The sequence below is a fragment of the Theropithecus gelada genome, chromosome 10, assembly GCF_003255815.1.
Source record: "Theropithecus gelada isolate Dixy chromosome 10, Tgel_1.0, whole genome shotgun sequence".
Lineage (NCBI taxonomy): Eukaryota > Metazoa > Chordata > Mammalia > Primates > Cercopithecidae > Theropithecus > Theropithecus gelada.
The window spans coordinates 53,855,431-53,882,969 of NC_037678.1; the positions used below are offsets into that span (position 1 = coordinate 53,855,431).

Sequence of the window (27,539 nt, forward strand, 5' to 3'; positions counted from 1 at the left end):
ATCCCCTCTTTGGGGCCCTCATTTGAGGGGGCTTCTCCTTGCCTCTCTGGTCCCATCATCTCCCCTCCCTCCTCGGGGGCTCTGTCCCATAGTCAGGTCCCCCAGGGAAGGAGCCATTGAAAGACTCCCTTGCAGAATCCCTGGTGGCCTATCTGTGGTGTGACTGACTGTCACTGGTCTGGCTGGAAGGCAGAGTGTCGAGGTGGTTAGAATGTGTGGGCCTGACCCCCTAGCCCCAGAGCTGGGGAGCCCTTTGAGATCCTCTCATCTGACCACTGTTCCCTGTTTCACGGAAGAGGGAACAGAGTGTGGGAACAGCTTCCTCAGGGTCCCACAGAGTCTGTGGCAGGGCTACATTTGGCAACCAGGTCAGCAGGTCCTGAGTGGTGGGCACTGTGCAGCTGGGGAAACTGAGGCCCAGAGAGGAGGACTCAGTCATCTGAAATCATCCAGCTAGTGTGCAGCATTTCTTGTACTCCTTATGGTAATCCATGAAGCTGGCAGTGTTATTACACAGTGTCTGTTTTACAGATGAGGAACTTGCCCCAGAGAAAGGGGTCTCCCTCCGTCTAACCATCCATCCAGTCACTCTCCAGAAATGAGCATATATGAAAGAAGATGGAAACTGGGACTAAGTGGGGCCTCTGAGAGGTCTCAGGCTGGTGGGCAAGCCTCCTGTTAATTGAATCATCACATAAATCAAGGTTAAGTTATAGCCATGGTGGCACTAAGTATGGGAGCCTATGCATGGGTTTCCTGGGCCCTGACTGACCTTGGACCTCACTGGGGAGGGCAGGCAATGTGAGACTTGAAGCACTTGGCAGGAGGGAGATGAGTGTTGCAGGTGGAGGGAGCACCTGTGCCGAGGCCTAGGGGCAGGAGCAAGCTGGGTGTGTTTGAGGAACGGCTGAGGAGCCTGGAGGCTGGGCTGGCCGCAGCACAGCTTGGTAGGGGCTGAGGTCAGGTCCTGCAGAGCCCTTCTGGAGGGGGTTTTCAGAGAAGTGGGGAGCAGCTGATGGGCTGGGCAGGGCAGTGGGTGACCACATTTGCATTTTGTGACGATCCCTTGGTGTCACTCCACCCAGGGATGCCTAAGTGATCTAGGCCAGGGGTCCCCAGCCATTTTGGCACCAGGGACTGGTTTCAAGGAAGACATTTTTTTCCCACGGACCGAGGGGTGGGGAAGGGATGATTTCAGGATGATTCAAGCTCATTACATTTATTGTGTACTTTGTTTCTATTATTATTACATTGTAACATATAATGAAATAATTGTTCAACTCACTATGATGTAGAACCAGTGGGAACCCTGAGCTTGTTTTCCTGCAACTAGACAGTCCCATCTGGGGGTGATGGGAGACAGTGACAGATCATCAGGCATTAGATTCTCATAAGGAGGGCGCAACCTAGATCCCTGGCCTGGGCAGTTTGCAGTAGGGTTTGTGCTTCTATGAGAATCTGATGCTGCTGCTGATGTGACAGGAGGCGGAGCTCAGGTGGTCATGCGGGCAATGGGGAGTGGCTGTAAATACAGATGAAGCTTTGCTTTTTGACAGCTGCTCACCTCCTGCTGTGCGGCCCGATTCCTAACAGCCCACTGCCCAGGGATTGGGAACCCTGATCTAGACCTCCCAACTCCTGGTCTTCCCACGAGGCTACGCTGTTCTTCTTCCCCTAATTCAATTCTCCCAATTTTTGAACTGAAGAAGCAGTATAGTCCCGTGGGAAAGAGACTTGGCTCTGAAGCCCCTGGGGCCTGCACTTAGATCTGGCTCCATCCTCCTTCTCTGCATGACTTTGAGCAAATAACTCTGTTCCTTGTCTGTGAAATGGGGATGTAGGAGTTGCTTCCTCCTATACACGTGGTATTGGCATGCAGTAAGCACTTAATATGTGTTATGGCTGGTTGTCGTGTCCACGCTCCATTGGAAATGCAGGCATTATCTAGTTCTGACAACTTAGTATCCCAAGGTTTCCCTTATCTGATCTTTCTAAATGGCTTCTTGCTTTCTAAACTCAGGAACTGAATAGATCTGAATAGTGAAAGATACTTGATGTTGCTGTAATTATTATAGTAATTACTGTTATTAGACCATTTGTCCTTAATGAATATTTGTTTGTAGAGATTTGTAGGTGGGGAAAGAAAGCATTTTGCAGCTTACTAAACATATGCCAATGTATGAAATGTATAGCTAGACTGTATGATAATATCTGTTTTGTAGTAATCATAATAACAGAGTATTAGGATTGTGCTTGGCCATGATTAATGGAGATACGACAGGTTTGCTTTTTTCTTCGTGTACATATTTCAAGCTAGCAGTCCTATTAGTTTCTTGTGACTTCTGTAATAAATCGCCACATATTTGGTGGCTTTAAACAGCACAGATTTATTATCTTACACTTCTGGAGGTTAGGAGTCTGAACTGGGTCTTACGGGGCTGAAATCAAGGTACCAGCAGGGCTGTGCTCCTTCTGGGGGATCTGGGGAGAATCCGTTTCCTTGCCTTTTCTGGCTTCCAGAGTCCCCTGCATTCCTTGACTTGTGGCCTCGTCCATCTCCCAGCCAGCAGCATAGCATCTTCCAGTCTTCCTGTGACCCCTGACACTCACTCTCCTACCTCCCACTTTTTCTATTTTTTTTTTTTTTTTTGAGACAGAGTCTCACTCTGTCTCCCAGGTTGGAGTGCAGTGGCGCTCTCTCGGCTCACTGCAACCTCTGCTTCCTGTGTTCAAGCAATTTTCATGCCTCAGCCTTCCAAGACCTGGGACCACAGGTGTGCACCACCACGTCTGGCTAATTTTTAAATTTTTACTAGAGATGGGGTTTTGCTTTGTTGGCCAGGCTGGTCTCAAAATCCTGACCTCAAGTGATCCACTCACCTTGGCCTCCCAAAGTGCTGGGATTACAGGCTTGAGCCCCTGCACCCAGCCCCTCTTTTCCTTTTAAGGATCCTTGTGATTATGTTGGGCCCACCTCAGTAGCCCAGGATAATCCCCCCCACATTCCAAGATCCCTACCTTAATCACGTCTGTGGAGTCCCTTTTGCTATGGAAGGTGATGTATTCACAGGTTCCGTGGATTAGGACGTAGACATCTTTGAGGGATTATTGTTCAGCGCACCACAGTGGTCAAGGGCTGTTGGGGCCTCTCTGAGAGTCCTTTGATGTCTGCAAGCTCTGGGTCCCTTCTGTTGTGCAAGTTCTCCATCCTTTCACGTTGGACCAGAAGGCCTGGCACTGTATTGGGCCCCAGGGACAGAGGTTTCTTCCCTTGTGGAGCTTGGGGGTCACAACTTCAATGATGTGGCCCCATCACTAGTGGGAAGTGAGTGGGTGGTCAGCGAAGCTGAGATGGCAAGAGAGGGTCAGAGTGGATGTGGCAGAAAGTCAGAGCCTGGACTCTGATGGCCCCGAGGTCAGAGGCCAACTTTGTCTGCTTAGCTGCATGCTCTGAGGCTGCCGCATCAGCCACTGAGAACCTCGTCTCCTTTTTTGTAAAATGGAGATGGGATTGTCTAGGATGAGGCAATTGTGGGAAGCATTGGGTACATAGTTGACACGCCCTAAACTGAAGTCCCTAAGCTGCAGCCAAGCAGCAAGTGTCTGTGCTCCTATGACTGGCCCTTCTGTTGCCAGAATTCCCCCCCTGGGGCCCGAGCAGGCGCTGGGAAAAATCAATGGGAGGAAACCTCCATGGCTGCACCTCCCTCCCCCAGGCCCAGGCCCTGAATGCCACTATTTTTACATTCTCTCACTTTTGTGCATTGTTTCCTGACTCTGCAAATACAATCCTTCACCAGCTAAGGGGGGGACTGCTCACCCTCCAGCCCCAGGAACAATTGTTTGGGAAGATGGAAACAAAATAGTTGGACTGAGGAAAAAACAAAACCTCTTGAAAGTCATTGTCTTCAGATGTCAAGTGTCAGCCCCACAGAGAGGAGACCACATTCCACTCATTGTCCTGCTGCAGACAGGCACAAGGACCCCAGGACGTCCAGCCACCCCGCCCTGCATCCTGGGGCCCCGAGTGGCTTGGTTCTCTTTGTCCAGGACATTCCGGCGGGAAATGCCACCCAAAGCAGGGCCTGTTCCCAGCCAGCACTGTCTCCGTCACTTGAGGCTTTTCCTTCCAGCCACACGCCCTTGCAGGCCCCAGATGGGCGAGGGCTGGTGCTGAGGATAAGGGCTATGGTTCGTACAGTGCTTCCTAGTGTCCTTTATCCTAACCCATCAAATTCTCACCATGCCTCTGTGATGCAGGTATCTATTTTTTTTTCTTCTTTTGGTGTAATAGTGTGACATATAATTCAGGCACCACTATATAGTTTACCGATTTGAAGTGTGCAGTTGAATGGTTTTAGGTATATTCATAGAGTTGTACCACTATCTAATTTTAGGACCATTTCATCACCTCAGAAAGAAACTTTATATCGACTGGCCACAATGGCTTACGCCTGTAATCCCAGCACTTTGGGAGGCCAAGGCAGGTGCATCACCTGAGTCAGGAGTTCGAGACCAACCTGGCGAACATAGTGAAACCCTTTCTCTACTAAAAATACAAAAATTAGCCAGGTGTGGAGGCAAGTGCCTGTAATCCCAGCTACTTGGGAGGTTGAGGCAGAAGAATCACTTGAACCCAGGAGGCAGAGGTTGCAGAGCTGAGATTGTGCCACTGCACTCCAGCCTGGATGACAGAGCGAGACTTGGTCTCAAAAAAAAAAGAAAAAGAAAAATAGAAAGAAACTTCATACTATTAGCAGTCAGGTACCATTTTTATATCCCCGTTTCATCGAGAAGGAAGCTGAGGCACAGAGAGGCTGCTTAGGGCCACACGGCCAGCAAATGTCCAAACCAGGATTTGAACCCAGATACTTGGCTCTGTCTAGAGTCCATTTTCTTAGCTTTGCTATAATGCAGTGGTTCTTAACCAAGGATGATTTTGCCTCCAGGGGACATGGGCAATGTCTGCAGACATTTTTGATTGTCACAACTGAGGAGAGGAGGGTTGTTATTTGTATCTAGAGGGTAGAAGGCAGGGAAGCTGCTGAGTGTCTTATAATACGCAGGACATCCCTCACAGCAAAGAACTATCCGCTTAACTGTCAAAGTACCAAGGTTGAGAATCTCTGCTGGAATCCCACTCTGATGAGCCCATTCTTCAGGAAAAAAATCAACAACTGAGGAGCCCAAAGGAGTAGGGAGAAGATGGGATTTGAATGGGAAGGATTTTAGACCGTTTCTGACAACAGTGAAGGGAGATAAATTCTGAACGGTGTGGAGAAGGCTCAGCAGGAAAAAGATCTGCACTCCATTAGTGATGTCTGCCCTGTGTGAGGGTAAAGGTGAAGCAGCAGGTTTCAGGTTTGCCTTGCCTGTGTCTAGGACAGAGGTCTCATACTCGGGTGCTCACAGGATGCAGCAGTGGGTTGGGTGGTGGGAAATTGAGGAGCACTTGTTCTGGGTGAAGATGATGGCTGTATCTCTGCTCTATAGCACCTGCAGCCCTGTGGGCATTTGAGACCCATGTGTCAGTTTTTTCAAAAGAAGCAGGGCATTTGGATTTTAATGGGAAATCTGATATTCAAACTTAGGCCCAAGTTTCTCAAACTCCTGCAGGCCAAATGAACGATGCCTGTGAGTTACCAGTTTGTGACCCATGAGGTAGCCCTATCATGTAGAAGAGGCTCTGCATAAATCTCTGTTGAAGGAAGGATGGGTTGTTGGTGAACTCAGGGAAGATTGTAGGCCAGGCCCCAGCCCCTCGATGGGGGCTGCAGGAAGAAAAGCGTTGGGTTCCTCTCAGTGTCCCCTACTGCCTTCCCCCGCTGTTGCATCAGACCTCTTCGTGATAGGTTATTGCAACTTGTTTTTTGCATCAACTTCCTCCCCCAATGTGGTGGGGAATGGGGTGGAGTGGAGTGAGAACTGGCACCTTTTACCAGGGCCTAGAAGCTGGGTGGGGGTGGGAGTAGTCTACTCAGATGATTGATTGACTAATTAATTAAACACATCATTTTCGAGGGTTTGCTGTGTGCTGGGTCTGATCCTGGGCTCTGGGACACCACAGTGACCTAGACAGACAAACATCCTTGCCTTCCTGGAGGTGAGATTCAGGTGGGCTAGATGGATAATAGACTGATAATGAACACACGTAATGTCCGTGGTGACATGTGCTGTGAGGAAAGCAGAACAGGGTTAGACGTTTTCGGTAAGATTGTCTTGGAAAGACTGAATGTGCCTCGGGGCTTTTGCCCCGGCTGTTGACCCTGCCCATGATGCTGTGTCCTCAGATACATGCAATGCTGTTTGCTGCCTGTGTCTGCTCAAATGCCATCTTCTCAGAACGGCTTTCTCTGAACATCTCCTTGAAATAGCTTTCCCACCCTATCCTTCTCTGTTTTCTTACCCTGCTTTATGTTTCTCTGTAGCAATCATTCCTACCTGCCATTTTATTTTAAAATCAGTGTATAGTCTGTCTCTGCCACTGCTTTGTGAAGATGTGGAGTTAGTCTGATTTGTTCATTCACTGATGTGTCATTGGCTGTTAGCACAGTGCCTGGCACCTAATAGGTGTGCAGTAAGTATTTGCTGACTAAATAGGTGAATGTAAGAATGCATAAGCCCTTCCATGGCACGGTCATGGCTTATATCTGTGTCTCCAGCACCCAGCTGGGTGCCTGGTGCATGGCAGGCCCTGGTTAACACTTGCTGGGATGGTTGGTACTTGGAGAGGGCTTGTCCACCTAGAATATCATCATAAGCAACTTCCTGCCCCCTTTCCTAGTCCATCCTCCCTCTCTTGGCTAAGCCTCTCTGTCACTTTTTCCAGGAAGCCTTTGTAGTTACGAAGTGTTCACCTGCATCATTTCACTTAAACCTCAACAACTCCTCCTCCCCCCTTTTTTGTTTGGTCCAGGAAATTGACTCAGAAGTGCGGTGACTTGCTGAGGTCATGTGGTTGGCAGTCAGCAAAGAGGATGGGGCAGGGCGGAGGGGCGCGCTGGTGGTAATGAGGATGTGGGGGGCTTTGCAGTTTATAAAGCCTTCCCCTTCTCATCTCACCTCAGGAGACTCGGAAGCAGTCCGTCTATAATAATAGAGCTGTTTGCAGGATGGAAAAAAATAACAACAATAAGTAAAAATAGTGTGGGATAAATGTGACTGTGCTTGGTGCATGTACAAGCCCTACAGTTGTGGTTGATTCAAATCCAGGTTTCCTTAGGAAGCACCGTGGGTTCTGTCTGCCTACACCAGGGCTTGGACTCCCTGCAGACACTCTAGAAACTCAAGATGGGGAGATCATAATAGCCAATGCCTTTTTTTTTTTTTTTTTGGAGGCAGGGTCTCACTTTGTCATTCAGGCTGAAGTACAGTGGTGCGATCTCGGCTCACTGCAACATCTGCCTCTTGGGCTGAAGTGATCCTCCCACCTCAGCTTCCCAAGTAGCTTGCACTACAGGTGCGTGCCACCACACCTGGCTCTTTATTTTTTAATTTTTTTATTTTTAGTAGAGAAGGGGTTTTGCCATGTTGGTTGATTGTTTGAACTCCTGGGGTCAAGCAGTCAGCCTGCTTCGGCCTACCATAGTGTTAGGATTACAGGTGTGAGCCACCGTGCCTGGCCAATAGTAACGAACGTTTTTGAGCACCTACCATCCACCAGGGACCATTCAGGTGCTGGTTATGTGTGTTAGCTTCTGTAATTCTCATTGTAAGCCTGTGTACTCATTTTGTCCCCTGTTATAGAGGAGGAAATGGAGGCAGAGAGAATAAATAATTTACTTCAGGTCTTACAGCTTGTAAGCAGCAGAGCTGGGATTTGAGCCCACTTAAATGCTTTACCTGTAGTATTTCTTTTTTTCTTTCTTTCTTTTTTCTTTTCTTTTCTTTTTTTTGAGATGGAGTCTTACTCTGTCGCCCAGGCTGGAGTGCAGTGGCGCAATTTCAGCTCACTGCAACCTCTGCCTCCCAGATTCAAATGATTCTCCTGTCTCAGCCTCCTGAGTAAGTGGGATTACAGATGTGAGCCACCATGCCTGGCTAATTTTTGTATTTTTAGTGGAGACAGGGTTTCACTATGTTGGTCAGGCTGGTCGCAAACCCCTGACCTCAGGTGATCCACCCATCTCAGCCTCCCAAAGTGCTGGGATTATCACTGCGCCTGGCCTGCCTGCAGTATTTCATATCAGCCTCACAGCAGTCCATGACGTCAGCAGTTTTATGGTCCCTATCCATGTTATAGATGAGGCCCGGAGAGATGGAGTCAGTTTTCTAGGTCACAGAGCAGTAGGTGGCAGGGGCAGGATTTGAACCAGGTGGCTGGTTCTAGCCTTTGAGTCTCGTCTACTCTTACATTCTGCTTGCTTAGGAGATACAGTGCCCTTCTAGCAAGGAGAAGGGAGAGTTTCTAAGGGCAGAGAAGGCTTCTGAGAGTTAGGGCATGGGAGGAGGAGGTGGAATGCTGGCCATGTCTTTGGCCTCTGCAGGGGAGCGTGTGCGGGTTCCCGCAGATGCAGCCTGGATTCAGGTGGGCTAAATGGATAATAGACTGATAATGCACACACATAATGTCCATGGTGACAGGTGCTGTGAGGAAAACAGAACAGGGATAGACGTTTTCAATAGGATTGTCCTGGAGAGACTGAATGTGCCCCTGGGCCTTTGCCCCGGCTGTTGACCCTGCCCATGATGCCGTATGTATCCTCAGATACACGCAATGCTGTTTGCTCCGTGTGCCTGCTCGACGTGAAGCCTGTCTCCGTGTCTGACCGGGGACTGCCTGTGGTTCCACAGCCACCTCCGCTGACCTTCAGCCCTGTCCGTGTAGAGATTTTTCCCCATCAGCTCAGAAGTATTTTGGTGTTTTCACAGGCAGCGAGGTCGTCCTGGTGTGTATTAGGAGAACATCTGCTGGAGTGCCTGGCCTGTATGGCTGCGGTGCTGCAGAGCCCTGCCTTTCTCCCCCCATGCTCGGGGGGCCCTACACCCTCTTTCTTTTTGAGGCTGCATTGCGACACCTCAACCACTCCAGGGCACACCAGATGGACGCTCCACTGCCAGCACCTGTGCTCCTCTGCCTGATGGCTTTGTCTGCTCTGAGCTGCTCTGTCACTTTCAGGGAAGATGGGGAGTGCCAGGATCACCCTCACTGCCCTTAAACCAGTGACAGACAGGACCGGTGTACAGACTCCCCGGCCTCCTTACTCTCTGAGGGTGGCTCTGAGGTGTGCATTTGACATTGTCTGGGGCCTCATGGTGGTAACTTGGTTGGTCTCATACCCTTCGTGGGCTGACTCCCCTTCTTGGTTCCACCTCCCTGCTCCCTGTGTTTCCAGGGACCACCTCCCACCTCCCACCTCCCAAAGAAACTACTTGTACTCCACTTCTTGCCTCAGGGTCTGCTGCATCTGGGGAACCACCCCAAGGCTCCCGTCATGGTAGACCTGCTAAGATGCACCCACGGCACATATTCCCTGCATTCTCTGTGCACATAACCACGGGCAGAGTTGATTGGTAATTTTGTAGACATTTAAATCAAGATTTATTCATTTTGACAATACAGTTTTCATTTTGTATTTGGAGCCAGTGCACATATTTTTAAAGGCCTCCAACATTTCTGTAGGTCCAAGGAATGTGCCCAGGGAAGGGGCCTGGTCTGAGCTGGTCCAGGGGCTACACAGAATTAAAAGTGCCCACCCCTTCACTGGACATTTACTGAGGACTTATGGGACACCTTCTGTGATCCTGGCTGGATCCTGGGGGCTGGGGGCTCCCACCGTGGGGCAGAGGCAACAAGCGGTTTACAAGCAGTGTCAGATTTAATCCTCGTGTCGGCAACTTGCAAGGTGAGGCTCCATTACACAGATTTTATAGATGAGGCAACTGAGGTGCGAGGCTGGGCTGACTCCAGAGCCTATCATGTGATTCATGCCTTGTTTTCCTCTTTCCTGAAAAGGGAATGCAGCAACGTACCTCGTGGGATTGTTATGCAGGACAAACAAGCTGACCATCAGTGACCTGCTGAACCCATTGTTACTGAGCATCTGCTCTGTGTCCAGCATGGTTCTAGGTCCAGTGGGTGGACACTGCCCAAACAAGCTGCCACCCTCCTGGGACTGACATTGTAGGGGACAGAGGAACCATAAGTGAAGAAACAGCTCAGTGCAGGTGGAGGGCAGTGCTGTGGGGGATGGAGGAGGGTGAGATAGAGCGTGCAGGGGAATGGGTGTCTCTTTCAAATGGGGCAGTGGGGGAGGGCCTCAGAAGAACTGGCATTTGATTCTAGAGGGGAATTGATACGGTTTGGCTGTGTCCCCACCCAAATCTCATCTTGAATTGTAGCTCCCATAATTCCCATGTGTCATGGGAGGGACCTGGTGGGAGGTAATTGAATCATGGGGGCGGGTCTTTCCCATGCCGTTCTCGTGATAGTGAATAAGTCTCACGAGATCCGATGGTTTTATAAAGGGGAGTTCCCCTACAGAAACTCTCTTGCCTGCTGCCATATAAGACATTACTTCTCATTTGCCTTCTGCCATGATCGTGAGGCCGCCTCAGCCATGTGGAACTGTGAGTCAATTAAACCTCTTTATAAATTACCCAGTCTCTGGTATATCTTTATTAGCAGCATGAGAACAGACTAATACAGGAATGAATTGAGGTCAGGGCCCTGCAGATATCTGGAGAAAGAGTCTTCCAGGCAAAGGGAACAGCAAGTGCAAAGGCCCCGGGGTGGGTGGTGCCTTGGCATGTTCCCAGGGGGTCTCAGTTGTAGGTTCTTTGTATGCTTTCAGGAAGACATTAGCCTGTTAAAGATACAATTCAAAGCAATATATTTGTGCTATGGACTATATAATGACACGAATTATCGATACATATATGGACTTTGTAAATGTGCCATGGGAGTAAAAGAGTAGTAAGTCTGACTTTGTTTTTTTTTTTTTTTTTTTTTTTTTTTTTTAAAAAAGCTGTCTCTTCCCAGTCCTCTCAGAAGTATGTCTGTGACTGAATGAGTCAGCGGTGGAATCCTTGCAGAGGATGTTTCAAATCCAAAATTTGGGCCTTTTGGGAAAGTCTCAGTTGGTTCTGAGCCAATGGCTCTCAGCTCCTGCACGGACCTGATGAAGGAATGCTAGGTGGGAACAGAGTGGAGAGGGTTTTAATCTCAGCCTGGGCAGTGGTGTGGGCTCTGGGTGGTGGACATTCTTGTGTTCTGGCCTAGGCTGTGGAAGCTCCAGGCCAGCTTGTGGGGGTCCCCAGGTTTCCAGAGTTGACACAGAGAAGGAGGGCTGATCAGCAGCTCAGAGGCTCTTCTGCAGAAGGAAAACCTTTCCGTCTCATATTTGCCTGGCCCCTGCTCTGTTCCCCACTGGCGGGCACTGCCTTCCCTGCACGGGGATACACATGCCCAAGGAGGAGAAAGGAGAAGCCAGGGGTCCTGATGATTGGGGTGGACAATGGGTGGGTGATGGGATGGGCAAGAGAGAGCCTGGTGTGTTTAGTACCCCTCCCCTCCAGAAAAATAAAAACATGCATTTATGTTAAAAATGACTTTTGCTTAAAAGTAGCATGTTCATTGTAGAAATCTGGAAAGGGAAATAAATGAAGAAAGAAGAACATGGAAATTCTTTAGAATTCCCCTCTGTCAGTTAGGATTAGGTTCAGTGGCTTGTGATAAAACCCAAATAACAGTGTCTTAAATGTGATGAAAGTTTATTTCCTTCTTCTGTAATTATAGGCGACCCAGGGCGGATATGTTGGCTGCACCATCACTAGGAACATAAGTGCCTACTGAATGCTGCTCTGTCTTCCCCAACATGTGGCTTCTACCTCATGGTACAAGATGTCTGCTTCACTTCCAGGCATCGCATTTGTGATCCAGTCAGTAGGAAGAGGGAATAGCAGAAGAGAATCCCTACCCATTCCTCCCCCAGCCCACAAGGATACTTCCAAGATGTCGTACATAATATGCCATGTATGCCATACTGGCCTGAACTTAGTTGCGTGGCCACACCTAGCTACAAGGAATGCTGGGACATACAGTCCTTATTTTTAAATCAGGAGTTCTGGTTTCTAAAGGAAAAAGAGAGAACGATATTGGGAGACAGCTAGTAATTTTGGCTACATTCCTACATAGTTTAGGGTATTTCCTTCCATACTTCATTTTTCTATGCCTAGGGAGAGAGAATTTATTTAACCAAAGATGAGATTATATTTTACGTACTTGTCTGTAACTTGATTTTTTTCCTAGTTAAGGGATACATCAATAGCCCTTTTCCATCTTATTAAATAGACTTCTGCAAACTATTTTTAGCATGATCATTCCTTGTTGAGCTGGATGGTAATTTATTTAACTAAACCCCCAGTGAATGGAATTGTAAATCAGATATTGAAGGTAAAGCTTCATGACACGTATGAGATTTATTTTTCCCTGTAGGATAAATGCCCAGAACTTGGATGGATGGAGCATAGGATTTGGGCATTTGAAGGGGTCATTGGGCAATTGCGGAGCTCCCCAGACTCTGGGCTATGTCGGGTGGCTTGCAGCAGGCTGTGTAAGCCCCCTTCTGCTGTTACTATAGCGATTATTTTATCATCACTCCGATTCCAAGGCCCTTGCTGTTCCATGACACTTTGCTTCTGACTCCCCGCCACCCAGATCATGCTGGGGATGGGGTCCTCAGGGCACCCCCTTTTCTTTGTCTTTGCTGTGTTCTGAAGCTCCCTCCCACCTCCCCCCAAATCATCACTTCCCTTTGCTCCCAGCCCATCCCCTGGCCCTCTCAAGTTTCACCATATGTCTGGTGAGGTCACCCCAGCCAAGGCAGAGCTGTCCTTGGGGGCAGTCGGGCCCCTCCCCAAGCAGATCAGGTTGCGGGCATCAGTCTCGGGGAGTGACTTCAAGGCCTCTTTCTGTCCTTTTTATCTCCAGGGAGAGATTTATCCTCCCCAGGCGACAGCAGCCATGGGTTCCAGGCAGATGGCAGCTCCCCAGGGGCACCCCTAAGGGCAGCTGCTACTTGTTTTAAAGGCTGATGTGGTTCACTGTCCACAGTCACTCACTGATGGTGTGTGATTGGGTGTGTTGGGGACATATTACTAGGCCAGACTGTCTGGGTTCAAGGCCCAGCTCCTTCACTTACCGGCTGTGTGGCTTTAGATAAGGTCTTTACTGCGCTGGGCTCAGGCTCCTCTGTGGAATGGACATCGTGATAACAATGCCTGCCTCCTGGAGTTTGAGGATTAAAACACCTAGAGCAGCACCTGCACATAAGGCCCAAAGATGTAGATAGTGAGTTTAAAAAAGTGTTCTTCTTCTGTGGCCTCTCTCAGCTCGGTATCAGTTTACTTTGTGGAGCCTGTTCTCAGTTTCTCCCCGTCTCTCCCATCCTTCCTCCACAGACCAATCTCTCTTGAGCACCGGCTGTGTGCCAGCCTCTGTTCTAGGCACTGCGTAGATGGCCAAGGAAACTGTCTTCTGCCCTGAGGGAGCTGATACTTTAGTGAGGGAGACGATGCTGAATGATCAAACCTATCCATACTTAATTGATAAGAGCACAGCCAATAGCGGTGACGTCTGTGAAGGGTAACGGGTTCAGGTGGCTATGTAGTGGGTGAGATCTTCCCTTATATGGGTCCAGAGGTGGCCTGTGAGAGGAGGGACCTCCCCTGCCAATTGAATGTCTTGGGAAAAGCTCTATAGGTAAAGAACAGCACGTGCCAAGGCCTGGATGGTGGGGTCCTGGTATGTTCAAGAAACAAAAAGGAGACCAGTGTGCCTGTGGGTGAGCCAGTGGGGTGAGAAGAGCCCGCATTAGACAGTCTTTGGGCTGTGGAAGAGGTTGAATTTTTTCTAGGTTTTAATCAGAGCCTCTTCTAAGGCAAGGCTTTCTTGACCTTGGCACAGTTGTTTGCGGTCAGCTGTGTCTTTGTGGGGCTGCCCTGTGCACTGGAGGGTGTTTAGCAGCATCCCTGGCCTCTACATACTAGATGCCAGGAGTACCCCGTCCTCAGTTGTGACAACCCAAAATGTCTCTAGACATTGGCACATGTCTTCTAGGGGGCAAAATCACCCCCAAGTTGAGAACCACTGGGCTCAGGCTAGGTGGGACCGGGGTGGGACTAGCCTGGCATTGGGAGACCTGGTTCTAATCTGTGTTTTGTCACCAGTTTGCTGTTTGACCTCAGACCAGTGTCTCATACTCTTGGTTTCTCCATCAACTGGGAGCTTGTTGGAGATGGCAAACTCATAATCCTTCTAACCCTCTCCCTGCCACATCCATGGCAGACATCACTAATCAATCATGATGTGGCTTCCTGCTAAGTCTAGAGCTCTGGGGACCATGGAGACACTCAGGCCGGGAGCCGAGTAAACAGCCCCTCTGGTCCTTCTCTTATGCCCCAGAAGACCTGGGTATATACTTAGAGGAACTTGAACGCCTGGGCTCGAGGAAACCTGTCCATCACCTAGAGGAACTTACCCCAGTCGACGTAAGTGTACAGCTGAAATAACTTACACCTGAGCGCCATTGTTTACAGTAGGGATGCTTGAAACAAGTGTCTGCAGCATGGTAGTGATTACCTTATGCTATAATTTTGACTAGTAAGCAATGAAATGAACAACTTGAGGTCTGTCTTATTGTGGATTCTCCAAAGAACACGTCCCGAGACTATTTCAAGGGCAAGTAGCGTACTTGGGAGGTCACCCAGGAGGCATCAATAGGAGAGTTGGGGAGTGAGGCAGGGAGGAGAAGGCAGCCAAGAAGGGTGTGTCATCAAGCGGGTTACCATGGGGGCTGCCGGAGCTGAATCCCATCAAGGCACTCGGGGAGATAGTGTCTACCGAGTGCCTCAGTTTCCTCATCTTTCTTTTCATGCCAGGCCCTGCTGACCATCACTGAGGGCTGCTCCCAGGCAGTCTTACTTATTCAGCACTTCGGCCTGCCCTGTGCATGAGAGCGGGGCCTTCAGGCCCAGAGATGCGGGCACTGGCAGCTGGATGTGGTGTGGGGTAAGGGTGGGGTCTGGATGGCAGATGCTGCCCGGTGTACATATCAACATGGATAAATGTGGAAGACGTGATGTTGAGAGAGAAAATCAAGTTGCGGAAAGCAGGCTACTTATAAAAATGTTGTGAACATGCAAAGCAGTATTCTCTCTTGCTTATAGATGCACACGGGCATGGTAAGTGGGCAGAGGCATGTGTGGGAATGAGGAGCACCGGCTCCAAGTACCTTGCAGGGAGAGAAGGTGCCTAGTGGCTCACATCTCTCTGTAACGAGTCTTTTCTGCTTTTTCTATTTAATACATTGAGGTTCGATATTTGCATGGTACTGTGGGTCAACTGAAGCAATCTCAAGTGCATACTGCTGGGGCTTTGCATATGCAGCGACCTGTGTCACCACTGCTCGGATCGATACGGAACGTTTCCAGCACCCCCGAGAGCCTCCTCATCCCCTTTCCAGTCTGTGCCTCCCCCAGACTTGTTGAATTTCTTTTTGCAAATGGTTTCAAGCAAATTTGGTGTAGTGTTAAGATTTGCCACAGCTGGATAGTGATGAGTTTGTGGGTGTTTGTTGTTTCTCTCTATTCTCTATTCTTTTCTGTATCCTTGACGTACTTCATCATCATATTCATAAAATGAAGAGGAGGACTTGGGCAGATGTGAGGACAAGTGGTCCAGGCACGGGCAAAGCTTCTGAGGCTGGAGGAGTTTCTCAGGCAGCCCTGGAAATCCTGAGAACAGTATTGTGTCTAAGGGAGTCTTCGGAGATGAGAGCTGCTTTTGACCTGACTGTTTCAAAGCTGTCAAGCCTTGGACAAAGGAAGAGTCACCCTGGAGGGTCCCTTTCACCATTCCTGCCAGTGCAGGGGACGCCGGTGCTGCCTGGAAAAGCCAGTCGTGCCTTGGGCAGCAGGAGGGCTGGGCCCAGAGCCCCTGCTGCCCATTCTTTCCGGGTCACGAGCTGCCCATTGTGGCCTTCACACCGGCTTGTTTGCGGTTCCTCAGTGGGTGGCCCGAGCCTCCCATTGTTGCAGCACAATAGCGGTGGCAGAGCTCGTGTGAAGAAACCAGGACAGGAAGCCCCAATCTAGGCCAGCAGAGTGTGGCACTCCCAGCTTCCTGCCCTCCTTGGCTGTGCTGGGCGAGGCTGTCTTTGTCTCCCTCTAGTCTGGGGAGGCTGGAGACATGACTTCCTGTCAGTATCCCAGGCCCTGTTAAAACATCCTCTAGGAACCCCATCCTTGTCTCCCCCGCCCATTGTCATTTAAAAAACAGGATCCGCAGACTTCCAAGGAGCCTGAGTCCAGGTCTCTGCCATGTGTCAGGCACTGTGCCAGGCACATTCCATACCTTCCTTTGATTTTCAAGCACCTGCTATTTGCTGAGCACTACATTTGGCCCTGAAGACGTAGCTGTAAACAAGACAGGCAGGGTCCCTGCCTTCAGGGAGCTTCCATTCACTTTATCCCATGACATTCTAAAAGGTGCTGTATTCCTATGATCTCCACTGGCAAGAGTAAATGAAGACTCAGAGAGGCTAGTGCACTTTCCTGAAGTCACACAGCAGGAAGGACCCGTGGTTGAAACTCAAACTCACCAGTTTCCAAACCTAGCCTCTGTTGTTGGATTGGGGGTTATGGTTTCATCCCAGCCATGATCCCTGCTTGTCCTGGCCTTTCCCTTAGGATCTTGTATAGATTATTTAACCTCAGTTTCCTCATCTGTCAAATGAGCTCTTAACGCAAGATGGGAAGATGGGAGTTTGCATTAAGAAGAGGAGGGCCTCTTGGTGGAGATGGCGTTTGAACTAAGGCCAGATGGATAAGGAGGCTGCTCAGGGCAGAATGGGGGAGAACATCTTGCCAATAGGAACAGCATATGCAAAGGTCGTGAGGCAGGAGTGTATTTGGCAGGTGGATAGAATCTAGAATGACAGTGTGGCTGAAGATTGTTTATATTGAATTATGTGGGAGGATGAAGTACTAGAAGATGAGATCGGAGAGGTTAACAAGGACAAGGTCATGGGGACCATGGGAGGATTTGGATTTTAAGTGCAGTGGGAAGCCATGGAGATTTTAAAGGCGTGGATTAACTGATCTTTTGTACGTATTTAAAGGGATCTCCCTGGCTGTGTGTGTAGAGAACAGACTTTTGGGAGGGTGAAGGGGACCAGGAGGGAAATGGCTGTGTTAGTCCAGGCAGGAGATGATGATGGCTTGGACTGGGGGGATGGCTATGGAGATGGGGACCAGTGGTTGTAGTGTTCAGGTAAAGCTGGTAACATTTGATGTACTGGAAATGGAGTGTCAGACAAGAGGGTTCTGTGGGTCAACTGGCTGGTGGGTTTTGGCTAGAGCCCTTGAAAGGCAGAGGTGCCATTAATCAAGTGGGGAAGAGCTCGGTATGAGTTTGGGGAAGGTCAGGAATTAAGTGTTGGACAGGCTGAGTTTGGACATCCCGGTGGAGACATTGAATCAGCAGCTGGAGGTAAGAGTCTGGGGTTTCAGGGGAGAAGTCCAGGCTGGGGATATAAACATGGGGGTCATCAAAAAAAGGGAATTTAACCCATTTATGCCAGAGGTTGCAATTTTTTTTTTTTAAATAAAAAATCAGACCTTGGCAATGACCTTGAAGAGTAGGATATAAATAACTCCCACAAGCTTAGTGTTCCAGTAATGGAACTCTAGGCATAGATGGGTGAAAGCCCCAAGACTAGCTGAGATGGCTCTGCACTCTGTGTGGACAGAGACAAAGCTGCCTTCCTATGTCTTGCCTTTTTCTGTGACTCACCTTGTGGACTGTCATTGCGCCCCCTCCCAAGAGGCTTGAGTCTGGGCACGTGGCCGGGCTCCTGGGGGCAGGCATGGACGTGTTGTGTCTCCGGGTGATGGAAAGGATCTGACAGCCGTGTGCGGAGGGCCACCCTCCTCTCTGCTTACCTGCCCCGCTTACCCTGACCCCAGCGCTATCTTGGGCTGTCCCCGCCATCTCTCAGAGATCTCCCCAGACAAGCGTGGTGGGTGAGACAGGCTCTCGCAGCCCCTGTCTTAATCAGCCTGCACCTGGGTTCTGTGACAGGAAGACCATGTGCTCACCTGGACCAGCCCCCCTGGGGAGCCCCAAGCTGTCATCTGTCTTGGCAGGGCAGGTGACTGTTAGGACCCACAGCTCCCCATGGCCCTGCGGGTGTAACACCATGAATTCCTTTTCCCAGGGGTCTCCGTGTGGCTGCTTCCAGGTTAGGCTACAGCCAGATCCCACATCCTGGAGTTGGGGCAAACCAGGTGGAGGTGGCTGTGGGTACTGGGCCTCGGTCTCCCTTAGGTGCTGACTCTGCTGTCTCTCCTTCCCCCAGCATTGATCGCTGTGACTCTCTCAGCCCATCCGTGTGACCCCTTGGCAGCTCTTCTTTCTGCCACTTTTCCACCCACACCATCTGGTGCCAGGCCACCATCATCTCTTGTTGGCACCACTGCACCCTACTGCCCTGGTCTCCCCACTTTTACACGCAACCCCTGAAATCTAGTTCCTTGCAATAACAGAGAGCTCTTTCACCAACACTTCAAAACTGGGAGACTTCTCTTTTTTAAAAAATTCTAATTTCTGGCTTCATTAAAAAAAAAAAACACCACCACCCAAATCTGAACCTCTGGTGATCCCGGGCCTGTGGCCTCCCCACGTGGCACCACGTGAATGGTGCACCCTCAGCTCCTGCAGCCCCTGTTGCTCCTGCCCTGGTATGGTCACACTCATCTGCTGCGTCTCATAGAGGAGAGACGTGATTTGTCTGTTCCAAGCTCCTGAAAGGGTGATAGAAGGACTGTGGTCCATTCAAACAGTAGATTCCTGGCATCTGCAAGGAGGCTGTTCGTGAGATGATCTGGAAGGATCTCTGAGCTATATTAAATAGAAAATCCAGGTGCAGGTCATCTGGTGTATGTTGCTATTTTTTGGTGTGTAGAGAAGTAAAAAAAAAAAAAAAAAAGGAATAGATGTGTGTGTGTTTGTTTTTGCATAGATTTTTTGGAAAGATACCCAAGAAACTAGTAGCTGGGGTTCCTGTAGGGGTTGGAGAGGTGCTCAGTGGTTTGGGACTGGGGTAAGGAGAGAGACTTTCTGTGTTTTTGCCATTTTATAGTTTTGACTTTTGAACCATGTGATTGTGTTATTATTCAGAAGTTAAATTGTAAAGCAAAGTAAAAAAAATTGAAAAGGGAAATGAATTAGAGTCTGGGAGCTGCCCCTGGGTGAGGAAGCAGGTGTGTATCTGTTGGGGCCGAAGGTTCCTCGAGGGCAGGGGCTTTGAGATTTTCTCTGCTGTTTCTTCAGGGCCCAGCGCGGGGCCTGGCGTCATAGGTGCACGGTACACCCCTGGTTTCAGTGTGGGAGTGAGGGCTGTTCCGGTGTGTTTAACGTGTAAGCAGAGCACGTTTTTCCTCATCCCCTGCCTGTGTCCCTGGACCCATGGTACCTCCCAGATCCTAGTTGGCATTTGAACTTGAGAGCCTTCTGTAGGGCCGTCCATGGGAGAGCTGGAGACGCAGACACTCACCTCTCTCTGCTTCTCTCCTCCAGGCATTCCTGCATCGCATCCGGCAGAACGTGGCTGACTCAGTGGAGAAGGGCCTCACGGAGGAGAATGTCAAGGTGTGGATGCTCGGACTGGCCCCTTTTCTAGAGCATCTGTGTTGCTCTATGCCTTGCTCTTCCCGTGCGGCAATAGTCAGAGGGTGTGCATGCCGGCGGAGGCGTGTCACCCGCTGACTGCTGACCACCAGCTTTGCCCTGCCCCAGCTTGCTCCCTGTAGCCCCTGGAGGCCTCTTGTCCTGTGAGCAAGCTGTGCTTGGTGGACGTCAGCAGGAATCAGCCCTGGGCCCCACTTTCCAGCCCAAGACTTCCCCTCTGTGCTCAGTGTGACCCGCCCCCCATCTTCCGGGCTCCTTGTGTCAGGCCCTCGGGCTTGGAGCCAGTGGAAAATCCTCTCCCAAGTGCCCCCGGGAGCCTGGCACCTCCAGTACCTCTTCTGGCAGCCCCGGCCCCCGCTCCTGCCCTGGGCATCCAGTGTCCAGGCAGGGCTGATGAGTAATTGGGTCCAGTTTGGCCTTGGCCGTGGCTCTGGGGAGTTTGAGGAGGAGATCAATAGGCCTTCTGTGTGCATGGCTCAGCTCCAGCCTGGCTCTCCAGGCCTGGCTTTCTGTGTGACCTCACTCTCTGAGCGCCTTTCAGGCTTCGGGGCTCTAAGGGTCCTGGTGTCCAAGGTGCCCAGTATTTACAGCACACAAAGGACTCGGTCATAGAAGACATTCCCCCCAAACGCCCTGGTTAATCTGGATGGTGGCCTTGCATGTTGACAACTCTACACCGAATTATTTGCATAAGAAAACTGAGTCTTAGAGATGTCAAGGACTTGCTCAAGGTCTCTGCATGGCTCGTCCTGGGGGTGGGGGGTGTGTGTTCACGCACTGGGATCCTGGGATCTAAACTCTATGCCTGCATTCATTTGTTCACTCATTCATTCGGCAAATATGACTGAGCACCTACTGTTGATTCCACTTCTTTATTATACTATTTATTATAGTTTAAAAATTATTCATTATAATTGTAAACTGCGACTTAGTACAGTTTTTAAAAAATTACTTTTCTTTTTTTAATGAGGTTGAAATGTCGTACAGTAAAGGGTGCAAATCCTTAGTGCTGAATGCAGTGCGTGTCTCCATACACATGCACCAGTGTAACCGTGACCCAAATGAAGGCAGAGAGCATTTCCCAGCTCCAGCTGCCCACTCTGGGCCCCCCTCAGTCAGTCCTCCCTCCCTAAAGGTAATCCCTGGTTTCTAGTACCATAGATTGATTTTGCCTGTTCTTGAAATTTATGTTAAAGTGAGCTCTTTCGAGTCCCTGCCTGCCTGTGGGATTTGCCCATGATGTTGTATGTAGCTGTGGTTCACTCTTTTTCCTTGCTGTATGCTGTATGGTGTTCCATTGTATGAATGCAACACAATTTACTGATCCATTCTCCTGGGGATGGATATTTGAGTTATTTCCGGTTTTTGGCTGTTACAACTATTCTTAAAAAAAAAAATAAATAAATAAAACGATCATGAGGGCTGGGCGAGGTGGCTCACGCCTGTAATCCTAGCACTTTGGGAGGCCAAGGTGGGCAGATTGCCTGAGCTCAGGAGTTCAAAACCAGCCTGGGAAACACGGTGAAACCTTGTCTCTACTAAAATACAAAAAAAGTTAGCAAGGCATGGCGGCATGCATCTGTATTCCCAGCTACTCGGGAGGCTGAGGCAGGAGAATTGCTTGAACCCTGGAGGTGGAGGTTACAGTGAGCCGAGTTCGCGCCACTGCACTTCACACTCCATCCTGGGCGACAGAGCGAGATTCCATCTCTAAAAAAGAAAATAATAATTAAAAAAATACAATCATATTGTATTTTTAAATAATTGCTCATTGCGGGGTCTGTCCTGTACATTGCAGGAAGGGTTAATAGTATCCCTGGCCTCTGTCTATGAAACACCCCTTTTCCTCCCAATTTGTGACAACCAAAAATGTCCCTTGACAATTGCCACATATCCCATGTGTGTGTGGTGGGGGTGGTGGGTCAAATTGCCCCTAGTTGGGAACAACTGATCAGAAAGTTAAATTCTAAAATGTAGGATTGCTGGGTCAAATTGTACTAGTGTTTTACACTTTTCGATTGATGTGGGGAAACGGAATCTCATATATTATTTGTGAGAGTTTAGGCAGCGTATTTCTAACCTCCTTCCTTATTGTGTTTTCTCCTACCACGTTGTTTTAATGGGTGCATGGAAATATACTTGTAATTTCAACATCCATCCTGTGGCTGGACATAGCAGTTGTGTCTCACTGTGACGAATGCCTGCATACTAAATGTGGAACTGCTCGCAAGACTTTGACCTTGGGAATATTATTTTATCTGAGCCTTACTTCTTCATCTGTAAATTGGGGATAATAATAGTTTCTATCTCATGGATTTACAGTGGGGATTAGATTCCATGAATGCATGTAAAGTTCTTAACACAGGATTAGTCACTAATCCCGATGATAGTAAATAAATGTTGGCAATATTTCTGTGATTACGATGATTTCTGTTAGTGGTAAACCAGTCCCGGTGGTTGAGAGTTCTTCTTTGACTACAGTGTCACCTGCACCGAGGTTTGTATTTTTTCAGTGCTTGGCTTTGCTCTCCCTCCGAGCCTTGATTCACGCTGTCCTCTGGCCTGTCTTTTCCTCACAGATCCTATTCTCGAACATCGAAGACATCCTGGAAGTTCATAAGGATTTCTTGGCCGCCTTGGAGTATTGTTTACACCCGGAACCACAGTCTCAGCATGAACTTGGGAACGTTTTCTTAAAATTCGTGAGTACCATGCCACTGCCCCTGGGGGACTCTAGCTTTTGAGAAGTGGGCTTCTCCCTGGGTCCCTGCCCCATCCCCTTTCACCAGCTTCCTCTGTAGGTCTGTCTGGGAGACGGGGTAGCAAGTTGGGCAGGTGGGCCCAGTCTGCATCCCCGGAACTATGGGAGGTGGGTCAGGCCCAGCAGACTGTGGGCATTTTTAGTGACTCTCCTTTCCCTCAGTTTCACATAGAGGGTGGACCCTCACTGAATGCATGTGTCCTGGAGTCCTGTGACCTCCTGGCCTGGCGGGGCCCCTCTGCCACAGTGACCATCAGAGGTAGCTAGTGGCCAAGACTTGGCATCAGACAGACCTGGGTTTGAGCAGCTCAGGCGCCCACTGGTCAGTAGGGGTGTCTGATCTTGGGTGCCCCATTGGGCTGTTGGTCAGAGAGGCTGACGCTTGTTGCAGTAGCCTCTGTCTTCCTGCAGGATTAGTAACGCATTTGGAATTGTGGGTGGTAGGCTGGAAGAAGGAAGGCAACTGCTTTTCCGTAGCCTCTTTTTCTGTACTACCTGGGACCCCCCTCACAGATAGAAGAACTAGCCTCACGGGCACGAGATGTGAGCCAAACTCCTTTGCCCCTCTGAGCCTCTATTTCCTCCTGTGATTGCGAAGTAGGGATATTCCGCCTACCTCCTAGGGTTGATGGCAAGACTCAGAGGTAAAGCAATAGGGTAGAGAGCCTAGAGCAGAACTTCTCAGCTGGGGCGATTCTGGCCCCCAGGGGACATTGGACAATGTCCAGACACATTTTTGCTTGTCCCAGCTCTGCGGTGCTACTGGTTTCTAGTAGGTAGAGGCCAGGGATGCCACCAAACATCCTATAATGCACAGGACAGCACCCACAACAGAGAATCATCTGACCTCAAATATCAGTGGTGCTGAGGTGGAGAAACTTTGGTGTATCAGCACTCGGTCACTGTTCAAACTGTCATCACCATCATGATCATGATCGTCATCATCACTACCTCACTTCTCCAGGGGATCACTTCTGAGTGACCAGAGCCTGAAATGATGGAGCTGTGTGACTCTGCCCTTAGAGGGCAGCGGGGGGCAAGTCTCATGTGCGATCAGGCATGCAGAGTACCCCAGGATGCAGTCATTCAGCCAAGGGCCAGCCACTCTCTACGTGGAAGTGAGGGCAAGGAGAGCTTCTGGCCAGGCTGCTGAGCGACTCATGAACTGTGGTCCTCTCAGCAAGTTGACTGAACTTGTCTGTGCCTCAGTTTCCTTTTACCCGTAAACGGGGCGTAAATCCGTGACATTGTGAGGATTAAGCGAGATAATACAAGGAGCCTGCTTGGTGCAGTGCCTGGCACAGTAAGTGCTCAGTAAAGGTTGACATTATCTTCCTGTTCACATAGCGGATGCTCCTCCATCTTTGGAACTGGACAAATATGAGCACAGTGGGGCGCAGGTGGGCTGGGTGCTAGCGGAGGGCATTGGGCAGAGGAGGGACGCGGTCCACTTTGGGTTGCAGGGACCCTTTGGCTGCTGTGAGGGGGAGCAGGTGTGGAGGGAGAGCCGGAAGCAAGGAGACATCTAAGAGGTTACCCTGCCAAGTGAGGTGACGGTGCCTCGGACCAGCATAGTAGCAGTGGAGGTGGTGAGAAGGGGCAGGTGGCCACAGTGGTTCAGTAAAGGTGTTTGAATAGGGAAATGAAAAGAATGGGAGGGACAGTCTTCCCTTCGGGTTCAGAGGAGACAGGAAGTGCTTTTTTCTCTGGAGCCAACAGCCAACGTTCAAATCCCTGTTCTACTGCTCACCAGCCCAGTGACCTTGGGCAAGTCCTTTCACCTCTCAGGGCCTCAGTCTCCAACTCTATAAAATGGGGGTAATGACAATACCTGCTGCAGGGGGCTGTCAGGAGGATGAATGACCTGACTCAGCACCGAGCTAATGCCACATGTCAGCTGTGGGTGTTATTCCGGCCTGCTTCCTGGAGGGGGTGGCCTTGGGGCTGGCTGTGATGTCATGATCTGAGCTTGGGCAGGATTGTCTGTACTTAGCAAAAGTGGGAGAAAGGGTCCTCAAGGTGCACTATCCAGTTTGCCAAAAGCCCCGGCCCTCCTCAGTCCTTTTGGCTTCTCTGCCTGAGTCCCAGAGGCTGTGGGGAAGTGGGTTTAACTCGCTTGTCAGCGAGGAGCCCTGGACGCTGAGGACACAGTGGGGCTATTCTCACCTCTCTCTGTAGGATCCCTGCCTTGCTCAGAGATACAGCAGAGGGCTGGGGCGCTGGGGGTGGGAAGTTCAGCGTGCATGAAGCAACCTCTTTTCCATGTCCTCTCTTCTGCTACCTGGGACCTTCCTCATGTAGCCTCATCAAACTAGGTACCTGGTGAAGGCTGCACTTGCCATCAGAGTCATGACATGTGGAGGGTGGACGTTTAGGCCTTCGTGGGAGGTTGTTCTGGGCTGGGGCCTTGCTGGCATCCTCCCTGGGCCTAGGAGATCAAGCATTCTAGAGCCCAGCTACCCGACTTTGCATCCTAGCTCTGCTACTTCCTTGCTCTGTAATCCTGGGAGAATGACCTTACCTTTCTGTGCCTCAGTTTTCTCATCTGTAAAGTGGGTATCACAAAACTCACCTTCTAGGGCGGTTGAGAGAATGAATGACGTTGGTAGAGCCTGGCACATAATAAGTGCTCAGGAATTGTTCTCACTTGGGTTATGTGCACATCTGTTCATGTGATCCAGCGCTTTCTGGAACCTCCCAGTCTTCTCTGGAGTATGACTTTGTGCAGGGTCCCCAGGCCTGGGATCACTGGGCCCCATTCCAGGTGATTTATCGTGAGCCCCCCTGCACCTCAGCGGGGCTCCTGTCCTTCCAGCCTCACAAAGCTGCTATGATGCCCAGGTGCAAGGATGCATGTAGGAGGCTTTGACAGAGATGAAGTATTCTGGAGATTGGTTCTGCCCTGAGCCACCAGAGAGACCTGCTGGAAACATCAATCAGGTCTCTTCAGCCCCCCTCCCGGCACCCTCCAAAGGTTCCTGCCTCACTGGAATAAAATCCCCACACCTTGCCATGCCCTGTCCGTTCCTTGGAACTCAGTCCCCTGGCTCCAGCCACACAGGACTCCTTGCTGTTCCAGAACAGGGAGCCCATTCCCGCCCCAGGCCACTTCCTCTGCTGGACCAGTTCCCTCAGACATCCCTGCGGCTCTCTCCCTCCTTGCCTTGAAAGCTTTTCAGAAATGCCATCTTCTCCGCGAAGGCCTCCAGGCCCTCCTGTTTAAGTTGCTGCACTCCTGTCCTTCCGCGCCCCTCCCCTGCTCTTGTCATTCTCAACAGAACGGTCCGCACTGCCCTTTGACACATCGGATCTTTTGCTCCTTTTTGCTTATTGTCTGTCTCTCCCTAGAATGTAAACAACACGAGGACAGGGACTCTGTCATGCTCGCTGTTCTGTCTCTGCATCAGAAATAGTCCAGCCCCTTAGCCGGGCATGGTGATGTGCGCCTGTGGTTCTGGGTACTTGGGAGGCTGCGGTGGGAGGATCCCTTGAGCCCAAGAGGTTGAGGCTGCAGTGAGTCGAGATCATGCCACTGCACTCCAGCCTGGGTGACAGGGTGAGACATTGTCTGAAAACAAAGAAAACAAAACAAAACAAAAAAAATCCAGCCCTGAGCTCACTTGTCCTCTGGACATGCGAGCAAACTGAGAGAAAGGTTAAGCTCAAGGTCACAACTGTGCCAGCCGCAGAAGTGGGCTTTCGACCTTCCTAAGGGCTAAGCCAGTGTTCCTCAGTTCATTAGCTTACGTGCTAAGTTTGGAATTTCAGCTATATCTGAGTATCCTTTGTAGTATTATTTGTTTAATGCTTTAAAAAATTGATTCACTTAACAAAACTTCAATAAACTTATTTAAAAAGAGAAGTTTGCATCATCATTGAAAATAGAAAATGAGTGCTGTAAATAGAAGGTCATTGTCAAAATAAATGCGGTAGAAACCAAACGGTGTTACCGCATTCTATCTAGAAACTCTTAACTACTTGAGCCTCTCAGGCTGAGGCTGGTTACATCACACCAGCTAAGACCCTCCTTGAGCTAACCGGACCTATCGAAAAAGGAGCCAGCGTTCTCAGTGTGTGATCCAGTGTTTTTTAATTTAAAATCATCTTTTTAATTAAAAATTAAAATCATCACACCTCTTCCTGCCTGCTCACAGAGGACAGGCTGAGTCAGTCTGTCTCAGGAGTTTTAAAGGCCACCTTCTGTAGGTTGGGTTTTTGGAAGCTGGCAATTTGCACACAGGTGGCCTCTTGGAAGCAGCTTAAGGAGAGGTTGTGGAGACTCCACCCCAGCTGCTGATAGTCCCATCTGGAAGGAACTCTGGAACTAGGATAGCTCTTCAGATTACGCACAATTGTAGCAAGTGGGCAAGGCCTTTGCACCCTCATTGCCCGGTGGGCTGTCCTCAGGAGTGGGTGTACCACCGCAGACAGGTGGCCCTCTTAGGCTGAAGGCAACTCCAGGGGAGGGCCTTAGCTGAGGGCCATTGTCAGCCCCCACTCCCAGCACCTGGGGTAAGGGGCGTCTCTCTCTCCGTGACAGGCATTTGAGGAGTGCACCATGGCATCCACTGCAACCCCAAAGGAAAGGCAGGTCTCAATTTTTCCTTTCCACTGTCCTTCCCAGGCTTGTTTACTCCATTTACTCCCTGCCTGGAAACATTTTCCCATGGCCATGGCAGCATCTGGGCTGGTGAGATGCTAATTGGGAACAGAGCTCTGCAGACAGGCTCTCCAGGAGAGGAAGGGGCCCTGGCCCACAGTCCAGCCCACTCATGCCACCTAACTGAACAGATGGAGGAAGAGTCCCTTACCCGCTTTCCCCAAAACCCAACCAGTAACTACTGAGTTTATCATAAACTAGCACTGAGTGGACATTTTCTTTGCACTGGGACCTGTTCTCTGTGCCTTACAGATATGCATTCATTAAAACTTCACAACAGTCTTTAAAGGTGGTTACTATTATTGTACCCATTTTACAGATGAGGAAACCAAGGCCCAGAGAGATTAAGTTATAGTGCAAGCTTACCGAGCTAGGAAGCATCAGAGCCAGGATTTGAGCTGACACATTCAGGCTGTAGAGTCTGTGTT

At 49.9% G+C, this 27,539-nt stretch overlaps 1 protein-coding gene across 1 annotated transcript in view; it reads left to right on the forward strand.

Annotated features, from left to right (window-relative positions):
* PREX1 (phosphatidylinositol-3,4,5-trisphosphate dependent Rac exchange factor 1) overlaps positions 1 to 27,539 on the forward strand; it is a 205,599-nt gene that overhangs the window by 61,514 nt on the left and 116,546 nt on the right. Inside the window, exons 2-3 of the mRNA XM_025399110.1 lie at positions 19,580 to 19,651; positions 22,270 to 22,392. Coding sequence (XP_025254895.1) covers positions 19,580 to 19,651; positions 22,270 to 22,392 — 195 coding nt within the window. The remainder of the gene's footprint in view (positions 1 to 19,579; positions 19,652 to 22,269; positions 22,393 to 27,539) is intronic.